Raw genomic sequence first — 26,473 nt, forward strand, 5'->3', positions numbered from 1 at the left:
GAATCCGTTACAGTGTTGTCTTGCGGGCTTACCTTGGCTCTCCGCATTATTATCGCCCGCTCTGCAAGTCCATCCCACGATTGCCCCCACTATTTTGCTTGCCATGCCATTATTTAGGTCCACTGACCTTTTTCCGTTCCCCTCTCCCTTGACCCTTGGTGATGGTAGACTTGATCGATAACCCTGCCGCATGTTTACTTAATTTGTCAAATATGTTGCAAAGTATAAAAAGTCCCTGACTAGACACCTATTGAATGCTGCACGCACTTGCATTCCTTTATTGTGGAAACAACCGCATCCTTCTAGTCTTCGCTTGAGGTTTTACAAGCTTGATGAGATTTATCAGATGGAGGATTTGACCTTCACTCTGAGAAACACTGAAGAAAGATTCTGAGACACCTGGAGACCGTGGCCCTTCTTTCAAACTACTGATACTTATTTACTGGTCATGACTGACAGCCCTTCCGGAACTCTCACTCTGAATCTCCCCTAGCTGTTCTGTAATGCCAGATGTGTATCCCGGACCCAGCATTTTCTTTTTTCCCCCTCTGCTTTCCCCTCACTCCCTTTTTTGTTTCTGCTCTGTTGCCTACTTTACCCCTTCACCCTCTCGCTGCTCTTTTTTTTCCTTTCATACTTTCTCTCCTGACTTTCAATAAAGCTGGTTTGAAATTAAAAAAAACAATGCCATTATGCTCTTGAGGAAGTTCAGAAGTGTTAAAATGCATCGGACGGGGCTTTGTTAGATCATTCCATTTACATTTACTGTGACAGATGGGGGGCAGCAGACAGAGTCTGAGTACAATTTTGCAAGTGCTGGGCTCAGCTCATTTAAGTGTTTTTTTATATGGTTTTATAAAAAAGATGGTACACTATTGCAAATTCTCTTCTGTGTTTATCTGAACCTTGGTGCTTGATTGAGGAAACATCTGAGCGGGATGGAGATGTGAGTTTTGGTAAATTCCTCCCACTGTGTTTGGAACCTGTGTGCATCAGCATGCGGGCCAAGCTGCATTATTATATTCACTAGGATTGCTTTTATTGCTACATTTGTACACTTTGCAGCACATTGGGCATGTTTTATTGAACATGTATTACTTTATAGTGGTTGCTAAGGGAAAATATTCATTATTGCATTTATTGTACTGTATTTTATGTTTATGTATTTTATTTTATATTTATATTGCACTAATGAATGCATGGTTGTTTTTCATAGGATACGTTTATTGTAAATGATATACAGTATTTATTTAATAGTAAGTGCTGTACTATATGGGGTTAAGTTTATTGTTATTTTTATACTGTACTGTACAAGGAGTATAGCAGCCATTTACACACAAATTTAGGTGTAGGGTAGGGTAGCGCAGAATTTTAAATAAATCAATGGTGCTATGCTGCCTTTTTAATCAAACATTTGTTTTAATTCACAAAATATAAGATGGCACTGATATTGTTCAGTAAGGATGGGATATTGACAAGCTTTTTTTCCCTTTGATATAGGATTCCACTCCGTAAAATGCCATCAATTCGGGAAACACTACAAGCCATGCGGGTGAAAGTAGCAGATGTTTTTCCAGAAATGAAGCTGAAGCAATTGGGGGGAAATGATTCTAAAAATAAAACACTACCAACGTTTCTCACCAACTATCTAGATGTGAGCAAAATATATCTACTGCTATTTGAATTTGCAACAATAGTGGTGTTCTATCTTGTTTGTCTGTGAATATAGGGCATGTTAGGCAATTTTCAAATAGGGTTTTTTCACCCTTTTTGTAGCAGCTCATACAGTACTACTGTATGAGCTTCTTACTCTGCAGACATTGTAATGCTTACTTAACAGAGATAACTAGAAAGTCTGATGACTAGAAAATAGAAATGGTCTAAACCCTTGGTTCTCAACTGGTGGGTCGTGACCCCATGTTCATGGGGTTGCCACATGTCTTCCACTTTTCTAGGTGAGAGGCTCCTCTGCCTCCCCTTAACGCATCACTGTCAGATCTCTATCCAAGCAGCCATTCAAAATATGCTGCCCGGCGCCGAGTGTCATCTTGAGGTGGGATGAGATGGGGCTCTGGATGCGAAGGAGTTCCATCCATACGTGCATTGCTTACAGCTCCCTCACATGTCCTATAAAGGTGCCTGGAACGAAGTGACATCACATTTTGGCTCCCGCAAACTCTACAGTTTAAGAGGTCAATGAGGGTTTGTTTTTAAGTCTTCTTTGCTGCTTGTTATGAATTTGTAAAACATTGAATGTCCATAGTCTGGGAACAGGTGTCATTTTATATATGCTGACACCAGATAACTCCCCATACAGTCAGATTCATACGTCTTTCCAACATAGGCCAGCTTTCTGAATCCTTCTTGTCTACTACTACCATTGGTTGGCTACACTTTAATACCACCCTAACAGGTCCAGAGGTCATAGCCACACATGGCACCCTGAGGCTGGTAATGGAGATGATCAAAGAGACATTTACTTGTTCTGTCATCATACATCTAGAACTAAAAGAGTTGGGCAGACTGGCAACTAATTCTGCTAGCAGTTTGGTTTTAGGTGTACAGACCCAGTCAGCAACATGACCTCTGGGTGGCTGTCTGCCATGCCCGACAGCCTTGCTACCCTAAGCCAAGACCTATGTTGGCCATGCATAAATTCAGGCTTTTTTTCAATTTTCCTCCATAGGTCAAAACATGCCGTTCATGCACTAAGAAATATTCATGTCTGTACAACAATTTTGTAAATTGTTTGATGGCCAAATTGTGAATGTAAAATCAGTGTCCTTATCCACCCATATACCATATTTCAGTAGCATGTAAAACCAGCTACCAACACATATCTGTTTGTGGATACTTAACGACTAGAGTGAGGTACAAGAGAGGTGGCACAATGGAAACAGAAATCCAGCTTAGCATCTGTGTTGACCTTCTAAAAATTCTAGTGACTAATGTTATGTTTTTCTGGAACAAATTAGTTGGAAGTTGCCAGCATGAGAGGTCATTGTAATTTATAAGACATAGAGGTGACATTTCTGAAAGTACTGTGAATTTTTAATACACATCAGGAGATGTATGCAGTTGTCACACTAAAAAGCTGAACTCTAGAGCAGATATAATAGGCACAAATTAATGCAGCTCTGTAATCATTAATACATCAATAATGCAATTTAAAATGCAAACAGCATAGCTGCCTACATTTTAGCATGGTATCAGCCTCTTGCAGTCCCTGTACAGCAGAGCTCCAAGTGAGAGGAACAAGAAGTACAAAGAAACTAGTCAGTTTTTATGTGCTGACAAGAAGTATGTTAATAGGAGGTGAGAGCAGAGTGACAGAAAGCTGAGCTCATCACTGGGCTGCTTCTGCTTCACTGTCGATTCATAGGCTGTGGGCACACCCATGTTGGCCTAGGCTTAGAGGAAGTGGGTTGAATAATGTTGACTATCATTCAACCCAGAAGGCTGAAGACATAAAGTGGTGGAAAACTAATACTGCAGGGTACCGCTTCGGAGCAAAGGTAAGTATTGCAGCAAAAGTTGTTGTTTTTTTTCATGTTATCGTTAAACGGATTGTATTGATTTTAATGAATTCATTTTATTTTATTTTGGGCTTTGGTAAACTTTGATTTGGCAATTTTTTGTAGGAATATTTCAGTTAACAATCCATGTTAGGAGTGCAGACAAATTAAGATATTTGTTTTTTATTGTTACAGACTCAATACTTTGGGGAAATCAGTATTGGTACTCCTCCTCAGACATTTAAGGTTGTATTTGATACAGGATCTGCCAACCTGTGGGTACCATCTCATCATTGCTCTCCACTTTACAGTGCATGTGGTAAGTCATTGTGCATTTAAAATCTCTAACAATAATACTAATGGCTCCTCTTGCCCCTAACCCAAACAAGGCAAAGATAACATTTTACATTTTTTTATGAAGCATACCTCGGTTATCCTTTGCTCAGTTTTGAACTTCCAGAATCCTTTGGTAAGTCTTGATACTTTTTCTATTGTAACTTCACTTTATTGTAGCAATTGTGCAGCCAGGGGATATTAAAGCTACTGCAAAGTGAGTTATATAAGAAGGACTTTCTAAGGTCTATGCAAATAGGCAAGTAGCAAACAAGAATCAGATAAAGACACTACAGGCTAAAAAACATTGATTTCTATGAAGAGCCTTAGGTGGGGCTTGGGGCAAATAGCACATAGCAAAACATATATGGGGATTAGCATAACCTTGTATAATGCTCACTTAGGTGTTGCCAGGTGTAGATGGCAAATGGGACCTTCAGGTTCAGGAAGCTCAGAGAAAGTTGTTGCTTGGACTGGTCTATATCCCCAGTGGGCGAGCCTAAGTTCCTAGACCTTTCATGTAAGCTTGCAGAGCTTGTCAACAAATAGTTGTGCTTAGGTCAGATACACCTTATGGCTTGAAGTAATGTAATTTTCACTCCAGTGTAGATGGTCGCAGAATATGGTTTGCCAGTGTAGCTTCATGCATAGCAGCCCCTGCACCCTAAAGTGAAGCAGCCCCGGTTGTACTTGGTTGTCCTCAAGAACTTAATAGACAATGCTATTTTCTCTGGCCAAGTAACACAAGAAGCAGAGCAAAAGGAAAGGAAACAAAGGAAGTACCTGTGATACTGCAAGAGGTGGTACAGGTTCCCGCTGAGGATGGAGGTGACTCAACTGCATAGTGAATGATAATGGTGACGGTACAAGATGGCACAACAGACTGAGATAGTGGATGAGAATTTAGCTACTGAGGAAGGCTGGTAGTGAGGTAAACACAAAGCCAGGGTAGGTCCAGAAAGCAGGCATGGTCAATTGGTCCATAAGCAGACAAAGAGTTGATCAAGGCAGCAGGCAAAGACATGGTTACTAAACAGGCAAAGGTTGGTCCAGACGGCAGGCAGAAGAAATGTTCAATAAACAGGCAAGGGTTGGTCCAGGTTGTAGGCAAGACATGGTTAGATAACAGGCAAAAGTCAGTCCAGGTGGCAGAATAAAAGGCAGGTCAGGATACATTTTCAGAAATGACAGCTAGTGAGGCATGTAGAGAAACGTATTTCAAGCTCCAGGCACATGGCATACAGGGCCAATGGGAGGCAAGGAGGGAGGAATAGGCGGCAGGCATTGCCTAGCAAAAGGATACCAAGGGACAGGGCCATAGACATGTAAAGAAATAAACTTTATACTGCATGCCTTTGGTATGTCATAGAGTAAAGCAGAGAAAGTGTAAAAAGTGACAAATTATTGCTTATTCTACAAAAATATTCTAAAATGGCCTGCACAGATTTCTTGGTACCCCTAGAAAAGATTACAAGTGATTGAATCATAGTCAAATATTAACCAATTGATGACCAGGTGTTTACACCCCCTTCCTGGCCAGGCCATTTTTCAGTATTCAGCGCTGCAGTTCTTTGACTGACATTTATTCCGTCATGCAACGCTATACTGAAATTATTTTTATACCTTTTATTGGGGGACAGATAGAGCTTTCTTTTGGTGGTATTTAATCACCACTGCGTTTTTTTTTCTTTTTTACTATATTAAGGAAAAATTAATTAATTGTTTTTTTACATTGTTAGGAAACAATTATTACCCAATTTTTGGGTAAAATATAAAAGATGGGGTCACATTGGGTAAATAGACACCAAACATGTCAAGCCTTAAAATTGTGCGCACCTCGAAATCGCAAAAACTACCATACCCAAAATTGGCCATAGCTGACGCTTTTAAAAGCTTTTACTGCTCATCAGTTTAGTGTTATCATTGATTAATGGCCCTAGAATTATTGTTCTCACTGCGACGTTCACGGCAATATGTAACACGTGCGGCGTAATGGGCGCAATTGTCATTTTCGCATGTATGCGCACCCGACGCATGTTTGCATGCGTGTATGTATGGGTAGGGACTTTACACATTTTTGTTTTTTTAATTATTTTTCATGTGAATTTTATTTTATTTTTCAACTTTATGTTATTGTTATCACATAGGGGGCTAAGAAACCCTCTATGTGATAGCAAAAGATGTGACAGGTCCTCCTTATGGAGACATTAGGGGTCTCCAAGACCCCTAATGTCACCTAGGGCCCCCCAAAGAAGCTGATGAAGCAGAGATCTGCTTCATCAGTTTCTCTCCAGCTTCTGAAGCTGGAGAGTGACACAAGAATGCGGAAGTGATGTAATACATCACTTCCACATTCTGACACCGCAGAGGGGACCGGAGGGAGATCGTGTACCGATCTCCCTTTGAACCCCTGTCACAGAGCGCCCGTGCTGGTCCTGGGCTCGCATCAGGCACAGCGGAGCTCATGACCTGCGGGGGGGGACAGCTGACGGTGGCGCGGGCGTACGAACTGCACGTTATACAAGCGTTCCGCTGGCTCTATAGCGGGCAGATTGCTTGTATGTAAACAAGCATCTCTGCCTGTTTTTAAATTTAGGCAGTTTCCTGCTCGGTGCGCGTGAGTGGGTGGGGCCAACAGGCTGTCTTTAGACAACCACTGAGATCCAGGAATCTCCCTGCCGGCCGTTTTTCTACAACGGCTGGCCGGAAGGCGGTTAACCTAATTTTTTTCTGTAATTAGAATCATACATGTCTTCAATTGTCAGTCAGCCTATTCAAATAAAGAAAAGGAGTCCCTGTGCTGTTTGGCATCATCGTGTAGCAACACTGAAAGAAACCTGAGGGCCCCATGTCAATAATTATTCATTGCCTTTTATTAGACAGTAGCACAACTGCCACACTCTTAACTGGCTAAAAATAGCTCCATGCTCACTAAGATTTCTACCTATCTGCTATGACATCATTGTGTAGCATGTGATCAACATTCCCTCAACCAACCATTTATGTATTAGGACCTAGAATGTTATAACTTGTTTATAGATATTGTCTCTTTTTCAAGGTCATACGTGCATGCATGTAATACATTTATTGATATGGTATATATAAAACTTTTTTTATACTTATTGTTCATTGACTACTTAATCAACATACTCCCAAATGATATTTTGAGAGCTGTTTTGATGGTTCAAAGTATATACAGTATACATTTATTTCAATATAATGCAGAATTTCCTATGTTGTTATTTACTGTTTTTATAACACATTTACCACAATAAACTGATTCCTATCATACACAATATATATACTTCTATTTGCAATAATGTGCAATCATTGCTAAAAAAAACAATTATTCTTCCATAACAGTGTCCCATGAACGTTATGACTCCTCCCAATCTTACACCTACGTTGAAAATGGAACGGGATTTTCGATACAGTATGAATCAGGAAGGGTCAGGGGGTTCCTGAGCAAGGATGTTGTAGTTGTGAGTCTTTATCTATATTTTTTTGGTCTATATAAATGCATGTGTCTGCTAAATGATTATGAATGGCAATGCAAATTGCTGGGATTGTATGAGAGTGAATGTGTATACATGACCAAGAGAACTTTTGTTCATTCACACCATGGTTCCCAGCTTTGATGCCGTTTAGAGGTTTGAGTGATTTTATGGGTTCTCTCATTTTGCTTTGCAGCCCTGCCAATCTTCTCTGTGTTTCTCATCCTGTCCACAAGTAAAGCTGGGTATACACGCTTAGAATTTCGTCTGGTTCTTGATGATGAACAAGATGAACTGGCTAAAACTCGATGCTTGGGTGCCGTTGCTGGCACCTTTCTGATCAGCATCCCTCAAACAGCTGATTGAAGGAGCATGTCGGAAAATTTTCGACAGAACAGAGCATGCAGCCAACAAGCTGCTCGCTCTGTTCGGGTATTCAGCAGCTGCTGTCAGAATAAATGTATACAGAATGTAAATAGTGGGAGATTCCTCAATCAATGCTCGTAAGCGTTAATAGAAGAAACTGTTCTATTTTCTTAATTCAGCTGGCAGGTTGAACAACAGAAAATATAAATGTGTATACCCAATTTTAGTCAGACACAACACAACATACAAAGCACTGCAGGAGTTAATGCCTGCCAGCAGTGTCAGACTGCAGCACATGGGGCCTTTTAAAGAAAGTTAAGATAAAGCACTATTGTTCTACTCTCAACTGAAGGAAAAAGGTGCATGTCCAACCGAAAGGCACGTGTGCAAACCCCAAAGTCTCTCACCCCAGTGAAAACAAAGCTTCCGCATTTGATGATAAATCTTGAAGGAAGTAGATTTATGAGCTTTGATCAAGGTTGAGATAGCAGAATGCCTCTGTGTCTTAGAACCTGGGTTTCAAGGTCAAGCTGTCAGTCAGTGACTGAGATGCAGGGTAGAAGATACTGACGTGTCAGCAGATCCACATCCAATGTCCTCTAATGCAGATATATGTCTAGAAACACCTTCAGATAGAGAGACCATTTCCCCAGGTCTAGACATTGTCTGCTGAGAAAACCTACCTGCCAGTTCTCTACATTGTATCTTTAAACATTTTTTTCCTTTCTTTCATGTCCACCATGGCAGTGCACAGCTCCAAATGCCTTTTTTGTATTACAAGAGTTTGCTTATTTGGGCAAAAATTGCCAGAATGAAAACAGCAGAATATTTCCCCTATTGATTTCTGTTGGACTTGCCCTAAAGCTTGTGTTTGCCAAACTTCAAGCCAGATTTACCAAACCTTCATGAAATTGGACCCGGGCAGATTAGTCCATCACTAATGATTTAATAGTGATGTAATCAGGATTTCTCACAAGGCCACCGAGGCCCGGCCTCGGGGCGGCAGCGGTGACCTTGTGGGGAAGTTGTGGGCGCCTGCGTAAGGTGTCCCGGCGGCGGACCGTAGTATTCTTGGGGCAGCAGGGAGAGTAAATCCGGCCCTGGATGTAATGAGAAGCACAGGGAGGGGTTTTCTTAGTCAATTTACAGCAGTTGTATATTTTTCCTGAAGTGCTGAAGAAGTGCGTATCTAATTTTGGCACTAGTTTGGCTATAAATGATATAGCAGTGCTGTGTAATGCCGCTTCAGTATTGTTTCTCTTATGTTATTCCAAGGCTCGGACTAATCATCCTATTGTGTCTGTCCCCTTTGTTACAGGTTGCTAGTATTCCTGTTATTCAAGTTTTTGCTGAGGCCACAGCTCTCCCTGCATTTCCATTTATCTTTGCTCATTTTGATGGAGTGTTGGGAATGGGATTTCCAAGCCAGGCAATCGATAACATCCCACCAGTCTTCGACCAGATTCTGTTACAGAAAATTCTAGAGGAAGATGTGTTCTCAGTGTATTATAGTCGGTGAGAGAAAAATTGGAATATGAAAGTTTAAAGCATAATTAGATGTATAGTTCCATGAAATTAATTCTCAGTAAAAAAATGTCAGTAACGAAATGTAGTTTCTAGGGCATGATTTCATTAGACTTACAGTTTTCACACTACAATGTTTGTCTGTTTAATTATCCTCCCTAATTTAAAATACATATTTTACACAGTTAATATACTATAAAACCATGGCAAATGCTATCATGCATGCTTATTTCGATTCTGACGCTTGCTATTCCCACTGTTGATAAGATACCTAAGCTCCTTAGATAACCAGGTTCTCCTTTCTTTGCAGACAATACAAGTGAGAAGATAAGTTCCCAAACCCTTCATACAGATGTCACTCACACTAAAATGGTTCCCCTTGTGGTAACAAACACACACACACTGCGCTCAAAATACTCTTTTAAATAAACCATGCAATACACATTAGTACATTGTGTTAAACAGTCATCACTAACTAAAAGTGTGGTCAAACTGATATGATCCGCAAGAGGTAACAAGAGTGCTGAAATACAGGCAACTTATGAAGCATGCAAGTACCCATGTGAGTCTTAAAATGGAGTGCTGTAGATCCTAGGCCCAGGCTGAACACGGGCCACAACATCTGTCCACAAACCTGTCAGTCAACTGTCAAATACCAGAAATTCAGTGGGCAGGTGAGATACTAGCATTTGGCAGTTGAATGGTGGCACCATTATTCTCCTTGGCTTTATGCTTCACTATGCTTCAGGTAAAGCATTGTGCCAGGAAGCAGAGGAACTTGGGCAAAGGTGGAGGTCACAGGTGCCACTTCAGCCTAGATTTTAAGGGGTTCCACATGGACTGATTTGAGTATTAACACAGGTACATAGGTGCATACTTAACAAAGTTAAGCATTGCTGTCACCTTTGAAACAGTTTAGTATGGCTAAGATTCACTTTAAAGAAAATAAATATTTAGTATACAATTTAAGGGCTTTCTACTATTGCTAAAGAAGTCGAAAAAAGTTGAAAAGGAATTTAACAACATTCACATCTAATGAACCCCCTTTAGCGACCCACTGGTTATTGATAGATGACTGAAGCACTGTACTGTATTAATACCATGGAAATTAAATACCAACTGTCCTTTCACATACATTTACAATTCAAGTGGGACTTTTACATGTTTTATACATGTTTTATACATGTTTGATACATGTTTGTTACATGTTTAATACTTGGTTTATTTTCTTTACCTTTGTATATAAGATTTTAACCATAATAAGCCCATTTTCTAGGGAGTGGTTAATAATAAGTGCAAGGTTTACACAATAACGTTTAAAACTATTAACCTGTTTTCATTCCAAACACCCAGTTGGGGTTAAAGGGAATTTTAAAAAAAGGTTATATCAATTTTGCCTTAAGCTAGTTTGGTATTTTAGGAGTATGCAAGCTCACATGAATGGCATAAAACTTACATTCTTTATTAAATCACCTCATGCTTTGAAAGCAACCTTAAATTCAACTCCATCCAATGAGTGTCTAAAGTTTTAGGCAGTATGGGTAAAAAATAAAAGTGGTTTTGAATGTCACACAACATACAATATAAATATCAAAAAGTTGTTAGTACTGTGTGGCTAGCCAAACACACCATTGTCTCAGATAATCTATGAAAACAGGATATAATTGGAAAAAGAACTCTAGCAGTGCACTAACCTGTTCATTAAAAAAATCCTTCGGTCAACCCTATAGAGACTACAGCAGGACTTTTTTTCTATATGGACATAGGGCCCTGTGTAGGTTTTTAAATGTTTTTATATCTATGTGTTGCAATGTAGGTTTGTCTTTGGACAATGGTCAGTTAAAGAATTTTTATCAACAGGTGAGTTCTTTTTCAAATTATACCAGCTTCTTATTGTAATCAGTGTCCCCATTGAGAGGAAATCCCCTCACTTCCTGCAGGGGTAGGAATTAAGAAAATTCTCTCCAGCAGGTAAACGTTAGAACTACAGGTTATTTTCTTACTTTACTGATACAGGGACAGAAAGTTTAAATAAATCTCCCAGACGGAGCCTTAGGCAGAAACAAACTCTTAAAGGAGAACTATGAGGCGAGTGATTTTCCCTCAGCCTCATAATCTGAGACGACCTGTGACAATGAAACTGTCACAGGTCGGCTCAGTAGTTCGGGAAGTGAGCGAACACATGCCGTCGTTCGCTCACTTCTCAATCTATCCCTGCAGAGAGCCGCGACTGTCACTCACGGCTCCCTCCCATGATCCTCCAGCGATGACTGGCGGAACGGATGGGGGAGGGGTCACTCACGCAGCTAGGTGGATCCAGACAGCAATGTCGGAATCTTTTCCGGCTGTGGCGTCTCAGTATACCGCGGGCTGTAGCTCGTGGTATACTGAGCTTTGGGTGACGGGAGGACGCTAGTTTGTGTCCTCCCGTTACCCTTAGGAGAACTATGGGGAAAAGCCCTAACCCCATAGTTCTCCTTTTAACAGAAGTATTTGTTCTTCCCGAATCCCAAGTGTATAGACAACTTTAAAAAAATTGGGCTGGAGTTGGGCTTTTAAGTGACATATTTGTACATAAATATAAACAATATTAGTGATTTAAGCAGCTTTACCAGAAATACATAACAACATATTACACTAATGTGGGACTTTATCATGGCCCTATTACCCATTGAGCCTCTTTTTGCTTCAAGCTTAAAAACAGGTTTGTTAAGCCTAAGCTGATTTTTTTGGCTTTACTGGAGTCTCAGTACTACAAAGAACTTGGGACTTGCAGCTATGGGTAAGGTCCACATCATACATATATCATCATGTTTTTACCAGTGCATTTAAAATGTAAAGAAAAATAACAATTTAGCAAAGATGTTACGACCTCCAAATTTAAATGAATATGCCAAGACCATCTAAAAGTAACATTTTAATACCAAGACCTTTATTAACATCAGAAAGTGTATAATATGTACAAAGTGTATGTGGCTTTAATGGTACCCAGACATATTAATAGAGATAAAAAATTATATCAAACTTGAATCAAATAATTTAATTGAATATAGCTGAAATAAACATTAATCCAATAAAAAATGTCACCGTATGGAAAAGTCTCAATGAGACAAGCAGACAAATGCAAAAAGATCATGCTTTTACTACATCCTTTCCTGGTAAACATCCAAATATAATCAATTTTGCTTAGTAAATCAGACGATTTTACACAAATTTAGGAATGTATGCCATACTGATGTAATTACATTTAATTCAATTTAGTAATTTAAGAATGTACTCCATATTAATATTTTTTTCCAGGTGTTCATAGTATAAATCTTAATAAAAATCTTTAAATATAATTCTTAATTCCCCTTAAAAGGGGAATATGTATAAATAGATCATTGATCCTAATACATTTGGATAAGTCTCCCCCATCCCAAATCCTTGGCGCTAATTAGGGATGAGCTTCGCGTTCGAGTCGAACCTATGTTCGACTCGAACATAGCATGTTCGAGCGTTCGCCGAACACCGAAAAATCGCAAATGAATAAGATCAAAGTAGCCTCCAAAGTGTTGTAAAGAATGAAATGGGGTCACTTTGTTCCTATGAATTTGGGATTAGCGTTGATGAGTTTGGAGGGGAGACTTATTAAACTCTTTGTTCCTCCTTTTTCCTCTAGTTTTGTCCATGACCTTTTCATTGGTAAGTGTTCTATATTGGGCTCAGGGGATAGATCCAGTAAGGGAGATTTATGGCATGGTGTAGATTAGGAATTTGTGAAGGGGGGGTGTAGTGGAGGCAACTAGGTATATACCTCCTGGAGTGCAATAATGCATTCTGGCAATAACTTAACCCTGGTTAACTCTCTTTTAATTTCTTCAAGTGTATGTCTCTGGCTTTTAATGGGAAATCTTCAAACCAGATTTGGTATGCATATGTGCAATTCTGAACTATATGGTTATCAAACATAATTGCTGATTTTTAAATGAAAATATCATAATAATTAATTATAAAATATTTATGCTTATCCAAATGTAGGAAAATCAAATACATTGTCCTCTGAAGAAGCTGACTTTGTTCTAACAAACGCCATTAAAATTACATCAACATAGGGTACATCAAAGTGAATTCTTAAAGCTGTATCAGCCCTTGGTTGTCACGTACCTGGTGGATGTGAGGGCTTTCTTTACACATCCTGTCCAGCATCCCCTGGAGTTGGGACAGAATATGCAGGACACAGAGTGGTCACAGGTGCCTACATCTGGCCCAGATGCAGGAAGGTGTCAGCGGTTCGTCTGAAAACTGGAGAATACCAGAGACCAGGATCAGCAACAGCCAGCAAGTTAGCATACCAGGAAGTCAGGCAGGCCGGCGAGGTCAGAAGACAAGCCAGGGTCAGACACAGCAGGGTGTCAGAGGTACAGAGGCAGTAGGCAAGGAACAAAAGTTGAGTACAAGCCAAGGTCTGACAAAGGACAGCACAGCAGAGGTACAAAAGTGGTAAACAGAGTGCTTTGTCAAGGTAAAAGTTGGGGTCATATTGCAGAATCAGGAATGCTGGGTCAAAGCACAGGGAGGAAACATGCAGGTCAGGTCACAGGAGGCAGGAGCTGACCATCAGTCAGCAACTCTCCTCAGGTCTAAATAGGCCTCTAGGCGCCAAGTGCACCCTCATTCTCGCTCATGTGTACATTAGTCAACGCATTCCTACGCTCAGAGTTACACGCCGCAAGCCAAATCCATGCGTGAAACCTCGACCTTAACCTCCCCAGGGGACATTCAGATATTTGGGCATGACTGTGTGCTTGCTTTTCCTGACACTGTGTTTGTCTACAAGCCTTTGCTACATCAAGTAGGAATGGCCAGCAAACTCCTGTAAATGTCACAGCACCTTGCTTCTTATAAAGCAGCGTTTTTCAACCACTGTGCTGCGGCACACTAGTGTGCCGTGAGATATTGTCTGGTGTGCCGTCGATCAATCGTTAATTTCTTTGATCGATCAAAATTAAGTGTAATCAAGCAACTAATCTGCATAAAGTCTGAAACACCCAGGTCCAAAGAGATGCCAGGGATGTGTTCTTTCTTATAATGTTCGGAAAGAAAAGTATAGGCACATACACTGGCCCTAAAGAACATGTTCACACCTGACTAACAGCAAAAATTATTGATCACAGGAAACTAATAACTGTAAGAGGTTGGCCAACAACACTATGGATCAGGAGGAGAGAGGACTGATGATGATTCAAGTCATTCAGACAGAAAAAGAAGGCAGGCTTAAGATAGCTGCCACAGCTTTAAATGGTTATATCATGGAGTTGCAAGTTTGCAGACCATTGAAAGTAATCAGTTTCTACACAGGAGAGGACTTGCTACAAGTGTGTGTTAGTGGTGGGGAGGGGGGTAAGACTGAAGTTCAGCATTAGGTTAATGCAAAGTCATCTAATGTACTAACTAACATCTGTTACATTTTAATGTTTTCCAGGAAGTACAGTAAAGGCAGGAACTCTTCACATTTGTCTAGTTATCTTACTGATATTATGAAAAAAGTTTTTTTTGTAATAGAATAACTTTTATTGCAGGCATAATATGTTGAACATGATTAAAACGGTGTAATGGGTTCTTTCTCTCTTTATATGTCTGGCACATACACTTTGTAAAAAACACAATACCCTTTAATAATGCTCTTAAACCTCTGGAAAGCCTAAAACATGTAAAAAACAAAACAAACAAAAAACAACAACTGATTATTCAATTGTTTAGCATTTACACCAAACTGAAATGTATATTTTTCTTTACAATCAGAGATGCTGAGTCAAGCCCTGGAGGACAGATTTTCTTTGGTGGCTCAGATCCCTCGTACTACTCTGGTACATTCCATTACTTCAGTCTGAAGAAGCAAGGATTTTGGCAGATCCAAATGAAGGGGTGGGTAAAATCTTTAGTGATAACTTTTGAATTATAGGATGAGGGATACAGTTATATGTATATAAAATAACCACCCCCCAAAACACAACAAAATTAGTTTACAAACCATGGCCCCTATTCTCTGGACTTATTTATTTTGATAAACTTTAAAACCCCAGAGAGGGACCACAAAGGTAGGGCCGGAAAGGGGGGAGGGGTGAGTGAACGCCCCCTCCCTCCCATACCAGGCCACATGCCTTCGGCACTGGGAGGGTGCTTTTCCAGGGTCGCCCCTGAAAAAGCACCTTGTCCCCTTGCCGATGTGGACAAGGGCCTCTTCCCCACAAGCCCCCGAGGCGTTGGTTGTTGGGGTCTTCGGTCGGGGGGGGGCTTATTCACACCAGGGTACCCCTTTAATATAACATGTTTTTGACAAGTCTTTTAATTTTTATTAAAAACCCCAAAAATTGATCCACCGGTGTAATCCAATCACAACGTCCAGCGTTGTCCACGACGATGACTCAACTAAATAAAAAATAAATAGAAATAATGGGTCACGTGCAAGCCTCTAGCTAATTAGGGCTTTACAAGGTGCATTGCCCTGTGGGGTGTTCAGTGGTCGAACAGACCGTCGAACGCCCTTATAGTTCGTGTGTTCGGCAAACACACAAACTAGCAGTGTTCTAGTCGAACGTGACATAGAGCCCAACCCAAATCTCCACATATCTCTAACAAATATCGATATTCTTCTCTATTCAAAATGTATTGCTCCAAGGATTAAACTTTTTATCCCCATTTTTATTCACCCAGTTCAAGTGGGCTTTACATCTGGTAACGAAGCTTGAAACAATACTCTTAAAACAACATCATTGATTAAATTTACCAATCGACCCTATCTCAGATTGGCCTAGGTCCCAACCTCCTCCAAAAGATCATGGCACACTACCATTATCCTTCTGCTAAAATGTAGATAAATGGAATTCTATCATACCCCATTAAGATACATAATAACCTCTGACAGGGATGCCCTCTGTCCCTGCTGTTCTAATTCTCACTATGGAGCACTGACCTGTTGCAATATGTAACAATACAAATATCTATGTGATCCAGGTTATGGACCACTTTTACAAGTTGTCCTTACATGCCAACAACCTTCTTTTATATGTCACTTTTCTCATTAAAGTCATAGATTGCTTCCACAACAAAAACACTAAACTCTGGAGGACAATGTTATAATTAAACCCTAGGGGATACCCTCAGCCTCTCACCTAATCAAACCTACCCTACCACTTATGGTACAATCTGCTTTACATATTCGGAAACATGTATTTATCTTGGGGTTTCCTTTTGTCTTATCCTAATCATATGAATACCTGGTTTGGAAGTCCTGTGTTTCCTCCAGCTATGCATCACCCCTACTTCCTCAAATGGCATAAATCGGAAAATACCGCAATTATCAAATCATGCAAATATGGAATCTTCCACCATTATCACAGTTGCTTCCATTGTGCCATAACTGCCATACAGCCTGGCTGGAATACTCCCAGTTGTCCCATTATCTCAAATTGCTAACTCAATTGAACTCAGTTATTAGGTCTTATATGGCTTTGACGCAATCATGCTTGCTGGCTCTATGTGCTGCCCATGGCCCTCTGGGCACCAGAGACCTCCATGCTGGATCCCTCAAATCCAGATTTCCACAGATACTTGGCTTCCAGACCCAAATTACATTTGGGAGCTCCCAAATGCTATTTGGAAATTCAGACTCCATTTGGGTCGTGGAGCATAATTTTTAGTATTATGTATATTTAATGAGTATTCTGTAGTATGAACGAATATTCGTTGTGGCAACATTGGGAGCCATATGTACATAAAACTAAAACTGAGTCTCCCAGAATTCGGACTCAGACCTATTTGGATGCATTAACCAGTTTACATCCGCGGTGTTAAACCCCCTTCCCATCCAGGCCATTTTTCAGTATTCAGCGCTGCGGTACTTTGACTGACATTTATTCCGTCATGCAGCGCTGTACTGAAATGAATTTTATACCCTTTTTTGGGGACAGATAGAGCTTTCTTTTGGTGGTATTTATTCACCACTGGGGGTTTTATTTTTTTACTATATTAAGGAAAAATTACCGAAATTTAAAAAAAAAAAACAGTTTCCCCTATATTAAATGATAAAACATTTATTATTACCCAATTTTTTGGTAAAATATAAAAGATGGGGTCACGTCGGGTAAAAAGACACTAAACATGTCAAGCCTTAAAATTGCGTGCGCGCGCGAAACCTCAAAAAACGATAATACCCAAAATTGGCCATAGGCGACGCTTTAAAAGCTGTTACCGCTCATCAGTTTAGTGTTATCAGTGATTGATGGCCCTAAAATGATTGCTCTCACTGCGACGTTCGCGGCGATATGTAACATGTGTAGCGCAATTGTAATTTTTGCGCGCTGGGGCACCGGACGCGTATTTACGTTTATAGGCGCGTAAACGTGGGGGTGGGGGAGTTAAACATTTTGGGGGGGTTTTTTCCCCTTTTTTTATATGTGACTTTTATTTTATTTTACTTTTTTATGTGTTACTTTTATTTTTTTTTATTTATATTTATTTTTTTGCACTTATTGTTATTGCTATTATATAGGGGGATAACAATCCCCCTATATAATAGCAAAGGCACACTGACAGGTCCTCTTTATGGAGACATTAGGGGTCTCTAGGACCCCTAATGTCACCTGTGGACCCCAAAAGAAGCTGATGAAGCAGAGATCTGCTTCATCAGCTTCTTCTCTCTGGCTATAGCAGCCAGATGACTGACAGGTGAATGCGGAAGTGATGTAATACACATCACTTCTGCATTCACAGCCCGGAGGGAGATCAGCAAGGAGCTGATGTCCCGTCCTCCTCCTCCTGACGCCCTCCGAGCCGATCCCGGGCCGCAGACGGGGCAGCGGATCCCGGGATTCAAGGTGAGGGGTCAGGGGGGGGGAAACCGGCGCCGGCGGCCGCGAACGAGCACATATAGACGATCGGCGGGCTATGGAGCCGCTAATCGCCTATATGTGAAACACCCGGTAACGGGTGTGTGCAATGGTCGGGTCTTTTCTGCCCGTGCGTGCCCGCTAGGGGGCGTGCGCGAGCAGAAAAAAATTGCCGTCTGGAGACGGGAACCCGCAAATGCTGCAGTGCCGTCCGTCCGTTTTTTCTTACGGGCGGACGGCAAGAGGTTAAACCAACAAACACATCTGATTGGCCAGAAAAGTCACATGTCCGATTCAATTTCGGTTTTAAACAAAATTCGGACGGGATCAGACATTTCGGAAATGAAAATTCAGATTCGGACACATTTGGGTGCATTGGGATTCAGAAATTCGCATGTGTCCGAATGTCCAAATTTTGGAAAATTCGCAAGAATTTTGATTCGGGATAAAACAAATCGCACATGTCTACAATATACAGTATATGGGAAAACAAACATAATTTTCTCTGTGTGGTGTACTGAGCCATGACCTTAGATTTAAAAGGTATTGAGGTGGTACACATCAGGGATGTGTGGCGAGGTCAATGGCAGGTGAGGCACTTCCCAGAGCAGTATCTGTGACTCTGAGCCTGTGAGGTGGGAGGGGAAACCACTCTGCATGGAAGGTGTACAAAGAGGGAGGGAGAAGACAGGGAGGAGGATGGCGTCAGTGTTTTTTTTTTTCTTTCTTCTTTTTTTTAATTGGATGACTTTGACCAATCGCGCTTTGCCATTGGTCCAAACCATCCACACATCCCAAGCCTTTGACTCCAAGTCAGAGGCTTGTTGTAGCTCTGACCTCTGACTGTGTTAGGTTACACACAGCAGTGGGGAAGCATAGAGCAATACAGATGTATTGCGTCGCTTGTAATTAACAGGTGGCGCTCCATCCATGACAGGTTACACAGCAGGGAGGCTTTCCTCACTGTGTAACCTGATAGAAGCTGATCTGAATGGAGATAAAGCTGTCAGCTTCAGAATTGAAGCTGACAGCTTTTTCTTCCATAATGGCAGGTGAGGCTCTGCTTCACCTATCTCCCCAGACTGCATTTCCCTATATAAGAGACAAAGCAAACAAATGAGGTCATGAAAATTAGACAAAAAGACAAAAAGTGGTCTAAAAAGCCATAACGAAAAATAATCAGAGAATTAACAAGTTCATTAGTATAATGTCTCAGTTTTACTGCAAACGGGTGCTTTTATTTAGGCCATGTTCAAAATGATTGAGAACTTGTGTATGCTTTTATGTCAACAGAGTTTCAGCCGGTACAGAGTTTCTGCTCTGCAAAGAAGAGTGCACAGTAGCTGTAGATACAGGAGCAGCTTACATTACTGGGCCAGCTAGTTCTGTGTCTGTCCTTATGAAAGCAATTGGAGCCACACAGCTGCCTGAAGGAGAGGTAATCAGTATTAACCTGCTATACAAATTGGTTTCAGCTATTTTACCATACAGCATTTTTTTTCTTCACATTTAAAGTACTACTAGCATTAATACTGTATACAACGTACCTAGCCTTTATTTAAAGATCGGTCTAAGCCCCGCTGGCATCATTATGTGTTATACAAGTCCATTGGCTTGTATTATACTGTATGTGAGGAAGCTGTGGGACATACCACAGCCGGAGCAGGGGGGTAGAGAGCTGGGAAGTCACTGCCACAGGACCGAGGTTCGGGTGAGTATATGTTTTTTTATTTTACACCCTAGACCAAAATGAGCACTTAACCCTTGCAGTGCAGGGGTAGCCCCACTGATAGGGTTAAGTTCTGCCTGCTTGGAATTCTTCTTTAATACCTGTTCTAATTTAGATCTGTGGAGTTACTATTTTCTAAGTTTATTCTGTGTCGAGTCCTGATGAAGGAGGGGGAGTGGTTTTGTCCCCGAAACGCGTTGGATGTTTTTATATGTTCTATTTACCAACAATGAATAAGTAATTTGGACTATTTCATCCATGTTTGGTCTAGAGTTCCTTTACAGTGACACTAAACTCAGGAGTTAAGCCTTAAAAATACATTCAAGTACCCTCACTATTAACAAAAATGTATCTTATTTGTTCATCAATAAGGTGTAGATCCTCAAATCATCTCTGAATTCATGCTGACACTGTCCTTCCTTCTGGAGGGTGGCTACTTTTGTTCCCCATGGTCCCTGTGTGTGTTGTAAAGTAGCCTCCAAGCTCGCGTAATGGACTAAAATCTCAATACAAATTAGTAGAAGTCCATTACGGGAGCAAGCTTGGAGCGGTGGCAGGATCGAGAGGTGAGCGAACGCCGGTATCTGTTCGCTCACCTCCCAATCTACTGAGTCATAGGTCGGCTAGAATTATGAGGTGAGTGGAAATCACTCATCGCATAGTTCTCCTTTAAGGCATGTTGGGAGGACACACTCTGAGACTGGATTCTTGTCCGAGGCCTTCTTGCTAAGAGCCCTTTTATACAGGCTTTTGAATCAGGCACGCCTGCCTGTCAGTTTTTCAGGTGGACACGATCAGAAGCCCAATGTCTTTGGACAGCTGGAGCTAAGTGACATTAGAGGAGAACTATGAGGTGAGTGCTTTTCACTCAACCTCATAATTCGAGCCAACGTGTGACAATGAAACTGTCACACGTCAGCTCAATACATCGGGAAGTGAGTGAACGTATACCGTCGCTCGCTCACTTTCCGATCATCTCCCTGCAGAGAGCCGTGACTGTCACTTGGGGGAGGGGGCAGGTACAGCTGGCTCTGCCTCTAGATAGGCAGAGCCAGCTATCAATCACGCAGCTGGGTGGATCTCGATGGTAATGTCGGGATTCATCCCGGCTGCGGCGGTTTTAGTATACCACGAGCTGTAGCTCACGGTATACTGAGCTTTGGGTCACGGAAGGATGCTATTTTATGTCCTCCCGTGACTCTTAGGAGAACTATGGGGAAAAACACTTACCCCAGAGTTCTCCTTTAAGGGCAAAAGTCCCCCCCCCCCCCCCCCCCCCCCCCTCTTGCTGTATAAATGTATTGCTGGGATTTGTTGTATTCCTCTATAGCTAACTGCTAATGTAAGAACTCACCTTAAATGATGCCTCTTAATCCGATCATCTTCTTCTTTCCTGTAGTGTTTAGCTGTTCCTCCAGCGCTGGTGTGGGTCTCTGATCCAGCGCTGACTCATCTGTCCTCCTCTCCTCTGATGTCCCACGGAGTCTGTGTGGGTGCACACTGCTACATAGACTTACCTTATGTCTCTCCTCGTCTCCCGGCCGAACATCTGAAGTGCGCATGCACCCCAAGAGTCTTTGCGGCCGCCCGAGAAATTTTCAGATGTTGGGACGGGAGTGTGCGGTGGAGGGTAAGTATTAACCCTTTGAGAAAGTTTTTTTTTTTTAAACCATTTTGCATTTATCTACTACTTGCCGGCAGTAGATACATGCAAAAAGCAATGAGGGTTTAATAACCCTTTAAGTCCACACAGAAAGATCTTGTGTAGTGGAGAAAATAACTTCTGATGGAAAATAAATAATTTATGAAGTCTGAGTGACATCACCTGCCTTTCAAGTCTTCATTCTTCAGTGCTACAGAGAAGGAGTCTGCAGGGCACCCTACATAACTTCAATATTTGACAAACACAGATAAACTCAACACTTTTTATAACATACCTAGACCATATTTAAAAGCTCAATCTAAACTATATTAACAGCAGACATGAATGTAGTGGTGCAAGTTCCACTTTAAGATATTTAGGGCTGGTTCACACCTGAACGTTTTTTAGCGCGTTCAACGCTCGGCGAACGCTCTACAAAACGCTCAAAAATCTAAATCCCATTGTATTCAATGGGTCTGGTTCACACCTTGCCGTATTTCCGCCCGTCCGAATGCGATACAAAACGGCCTACGCCCCAAAGAAGTACATGTACTTCTTTGGGGCGTTTTGGTCTCGCGTTTCCATTGGGATACAGCCAAGTAGCCCACGGAAACGCGCGTTTGTCGCGTGTTTTTTTTTTTTAACCGTGAATCGCGGTAAAACCGCGCGAAAAACGCGCATATTCAATACGCCTAGGTGTGAACCCAGCCTTACCTTTTGCTGTTCATCCCCCTTAAAGAAATACAGCAACTAATCGAAGGTTTAGTTTACTAATTTGTATTGAGATTGTAGTCTATCACAGGAGTGAGCTTGGAGCGGTGGCTATTTTACAACACACACACAGGGACCATGGGGAAGAAAAGTAGCCACCCTCCCGAAGGAAGGACAGTGTCAGCACCAATTGGAGGATCTACAGCTGAGTGATACACAAATAAGTTAGTTACGGTGCATGAATGTATTTTTAAGATTTAGCTTCTGAGTATAGTGTCACTTGAAATACATCTGCACATAGCAGAAACTATTAATATATTTTCTAACATTTAATTTTTTCCCATCATTAAATAAATAAAAAAGGAATCTTATATGTGGCATTTTATTACAGTTAATAGGTGCAGTAATTTAGGTATTTTGGGGTTTCTATTCTTGTTTTGTTTTACTGACATTATTACATGTCTCTTTCTCTTTCTCAGTATGTAGTAGATTGTGATAAAATTTCTCAGCTTCCTGACATCTCCTTTCATATTGGAGATCAGGAATACCCACTGAAAGGTTCAACATACGTCTTAAGGGTATGTGAATGATGTGTAATACTTTCATATCTACTTATAATGTCAGTTTTTAAGTTGATGCTAAAACCACAAATATATTTTTGACTTCCTAACTGATTTTTTTTGTATTATTGCAGTATGATTTATGGATGCGATTTGTGTTTTCCAGGCACCAAAGGCTAACCTCATAATGCTTTGGCTGACCTGTGAACTCTGGTGTGGTGAAAAATTATGGTCAATAATAGGGTTTTAAAAATGTGCCAGCTCCCTCTCTATAAATGTCAGATCTCCCAGCATCAGTTTGTCAGTGTGTGCTGGAGTTAGGCTGGGTTCACACCTAGGCGTTTTTCTGCGCTTTCGTACTCGCGGAAAAACGCTCAAACAGGGAAATGCCATTATTTTCAATGTGCATGGTTCCCATGCGGGAAACCGCCCTACGCCCAAAGAAGTACATGTACTTCTTTGGGGCGTTGTGGTCGGGCGGTTCTATTGGGATACAGCCAAGTATCCCTCGGAAACGCGCGTTTTTCGCGCGTTTTTTCCCCACGAATCGCGGTTAAAAAAACGCGCGAAAAACATGCATATTCAATCCGCCTAGGTGTGAACCCAGCCTTAGTGAGAGCAGTTAGTGAGAGAATTGCAGTGTATCACCCTTTATTCACCTCAGTGCTCCATTACTTTGAATTGCATTCTGGTGGGACTGTGCGCATTCAGTGACTAGACCCAACAATCCTTTTTAGGAATACTTTTTTTTTGTCTGTGTCAGCAACCAAGTCCTGTTGCTGTTTAGCTACTGCTGGTCCCACCTTTTTTGGGGATATTTTTTTTAAATTTTGTTACATCAACAAAAATCTAAAAAAATAAATTGGATTTGGGTTCTGTTGTTTCATGGGTTAGTGTTTGGAGTTAAGGTTTGTTTTTGCAGGAATACATAATTTTTTTTCTTTTTCTAAGTTTTTTTTTTTCTTTTTGGGGTCAGCAGCATACAGGTGAAACTCGAATAATTAGAATATCGTGCAAAAGTAATTGCTGCAAAAGGGGCCCAAACCAAGTACTGAGTACATATGCATGCTTGTACTTTTCAGAGGTCCGATATTGTTCTATGTACAATCCTTGTTTTATTGATTGCATGTAATATTCTCATTTTCTGAGATTGTGGATTTGGGGTTCTTGGGGTTTTCATGAGCTGTAAGCCATAATCATCACAATTATGACAAATCACGGCTTGAACTATCTTGCTTTGCATGTAATGAGTCTATCTCATATATTAGTTTCACCTTTTAAGTTGCATTAGTGAAATGCCACAGTGTCATATGCACCAAAGTAGTACATCTTCAATCCACCTAATGGCATTGCCGCTAATAAAATTAGGCAATCACCTGTTGTCATCATGCATAAAGCCATCTCTGTAGAATTTTTTTTTTTTTTTAAATGGTGCTTATGTCATGTTGCCCTCAAACTTGCATAAAATGGGGGCCATCTCTCTGCAGAACTGTATTTTTAGAAAATAGTTTGGCCTTGGTAAATGTCCCCTGGGGCAGCGGCCAGCTCCCTATGCCCTTTGTTTGACAATCCATTAGGAATTGATTTTCAAGATTTACCTTCATTGGCTTCAATAGGGTTCATATTAAAGTCCAAAACTGGCAAACTCTTTGCCGTATTTGTTGAAAGTACCTGCAAACCAAATCCAAGTTCACTCATCACTTTTCATAACCACTAGACAGAGACACCTATCACTAAAAGTTTGTTTCAGGGCCCATTCAAGCCGGCCGCTCACATCGCTCTCCCACATCGCCTGGCCTTCTGTCATAGTTTTTCTCCACCCCGCTGGACGCTCCGCTATGTCAGAGGGGACACAGAGCAGCGCCCAGTGGAGAGGAGAGAAACCAGGCATGCACTGCAATTTCAGCCGATAGATGGCACTTTCGGCACTTTCCCAAAAGTGCCATTTTTTGCCGATATGTTATGTTTTGTGGCTTTATGTAATTTTCTAAAGTAAACCATAATTAGCTAAGTATAATGTCTTCCTCCTCTTCTCCCCATAGCCATTATTTTTTAGCTTTCTTTTTCACACTGCAAACTTTTTTCATGTCATTCATTTTGTCAGAGATTAATCAATAAACCTGCAGCTGAAATGTAACAATGGTTCTGGAGCTTATTACAGGTGCAGATGCTCAAGTGGATAAGTGTTTGGTGAACCTTTATCTTCTTTTTTCCTTTCAGCAATCACATTTTGGGGAGGAAGTGTGCTACGTTGCATTTATGGGTTTGGACATTCCCCCTCCAACTGGACCTATGTGGATTTTTGGAGCAACATTCATAGGACAGTATTACACTGAATTCGACAGACGTAATAACCGCATTGGATTTGCTATATCGATCTGAGTGAAGTCTAAATCATGCTAAAGCATTTTACAATCACACAGTTTAAAGCAAAACAATAAAAAAATCTCCTCCAGATCATCTGTGTACTTTTGTGAGAAAAAGTTGTAGAATCCTTTGGAATTTTCTGACTTTCTGGCTTTTTGAATTAAATAGTCCCAAACATTTGATCTTCATCTCAGTAATATTAATAAAGGCTCCCATTTATAATAAAAAGTGAAGGGCAATGATAAAACAATTGGATGTGGATGTTTAAAATTAAGATATTTTGCAAAGAGTTTACAAGCAATTTTAACCTCTCTACTATTGGTTTAATCACTTGTGGGCACTCACAACATGAGGCTGGCGCTACACAGAAGATTTATAGTAACCTATACCTGATGTTAAACATCTAGCAATGAATTCCTAGTAGTATCAATTGATCGCTAAACAGGTGAAACAAATGGCACCCTATGGAGTAGCATCTTGTAGCTGTCAGTGAAAGGATCATTGTATGATTATGTGATACTGATTGCCCCTGTATTCAGCAGCATAGTTTCCCATAGTGTCATCAGCAATTGGTCTTGCAAATCGATACATTATTTTTCTACTTCTTTTAGAAAATCAATCTGTCTGACAATAGTGTCACTTAGAGACGTTGGACCAAACCAATGTAATTCGTCACTGACAGGGGTGCTTACAATGATCAGCTTTTATTCATATGGTTTCAATGTTTTCCTTAAAGAAAAAAAAACTTGCTGTAGCTGCTGAAATCGAACTTAAGCAACAAACAAATAAAGCCTATCAAAAACGACCTTGCCCATGGGGTGAGAACACTACTATGTAATTTGACTGCAGATACAACACCCTGTTAAAGGAAGTAAAAAAATATTTCTATTAACAGGATCAATAGGTAATAAAACTATACTACAATTGGAATTTAGAAAAACAAACATCGCTATTGTAATAAAATAGGATTTTGGTACTCACCGTAAAATCCTTTTCTCTCCGTTCATTGAAGGACACAGGGAACAGATCGGAGATCATGTACTGTAGGGTAATATCGCCACCTGCAGGAGAAGGACGCTAGGCACAAAAAAACTAAAGACCAATTACAGCCTAGGGGCGGCCCCTGCCGGTGGCCAAACCCCCCACCTACTGAGAAGTCTCCAGTTTAGTAACAAGCAGTAAAGGAGTACACACCCACATAGAGGGGCGGGCCCTGTGTCCTTCAATGAACGGAGAGAAAAGGATTTTACGGTGAGTACCAAAATCCTATTTTCTCTCCCGTTCATTGAAGGACACAGGGAACAGATCGGAGATCATGTACTGTAGGGACGTCACAGAGCAGTACCAAAAAAGAGGGGTGGG

The 26,473-nt window shown here is 40.9% G+C and overlaps 1 protein-coding gene across 2 annotated transcripts in view; it reads left to right on the forward strand.

Moving 5' to 3' along the window:
• Nucleotides 1-25,186, forward strand: part of REN (renin) — a 33,233-nt gene extending 8,047 nt beyond the window's left edge. Inside the window, exons 2-10 of one of the 2 annotated variants that reach the window (XM_018576808.1) lie at nt 1,501-1,654; nt 3,711-3,834; nt 7,212-7,330; nt 9,027-9,223; nt 9,543-9,551; nt 15,017-15,139; nt 19,396-19,540; nt 22,664-22,762; nt 24,965-25,186. In XM_018576808.1, the coding sequence (XP_018432310.1) occupies nt 1,501-1,654; nt 3,711-3,834; nt 7,212-7,330; nt 9,027-9,223; nt 9,543-9,551; nt 15,017-15,139; nt 19,396-19,540; nt 22,664-22,762; nt 24,965-25,126 (1,132 nt within the window). In that variant the 3' untranslated portion in view covers nt 25,127-25,186. The remainder of the gene's footprint in view (nt 1-1,500; nt 1,655-3,710; nt 3,835-7,211; nt 7,331-9,026; nt 9,224-9,542; nt 9,552-15,016; nt 15,140-19,395; nt 19,541-22,663; nt 22,763-24,964) is intronic. The other variant, XM_018576806.1, reaches the window with a different exon arrangement.
• The last annotated feature ends 1,287 nt before the right edge of the window (nt 25,187-26,473 follow it).

The sequence above is a fragment of the Nanorana parkeri genome, unplaced genomic scaffold, assembly GCF_000935625.1.
Source record: "Nanorana parkeri isolate BGI_ZX_2015 unplaced genomic scaffold, ASM93562v1 scaffold77, whole genome shotgun sequence".
In the NCBI taxonomy this organism is placed as follows: domain Eukaryota; kingdom Metazoa; phylum Chordata; class Amphibia; order Anura; family Dicroglossidae; genus Nanorana; species Nanorana parkeri.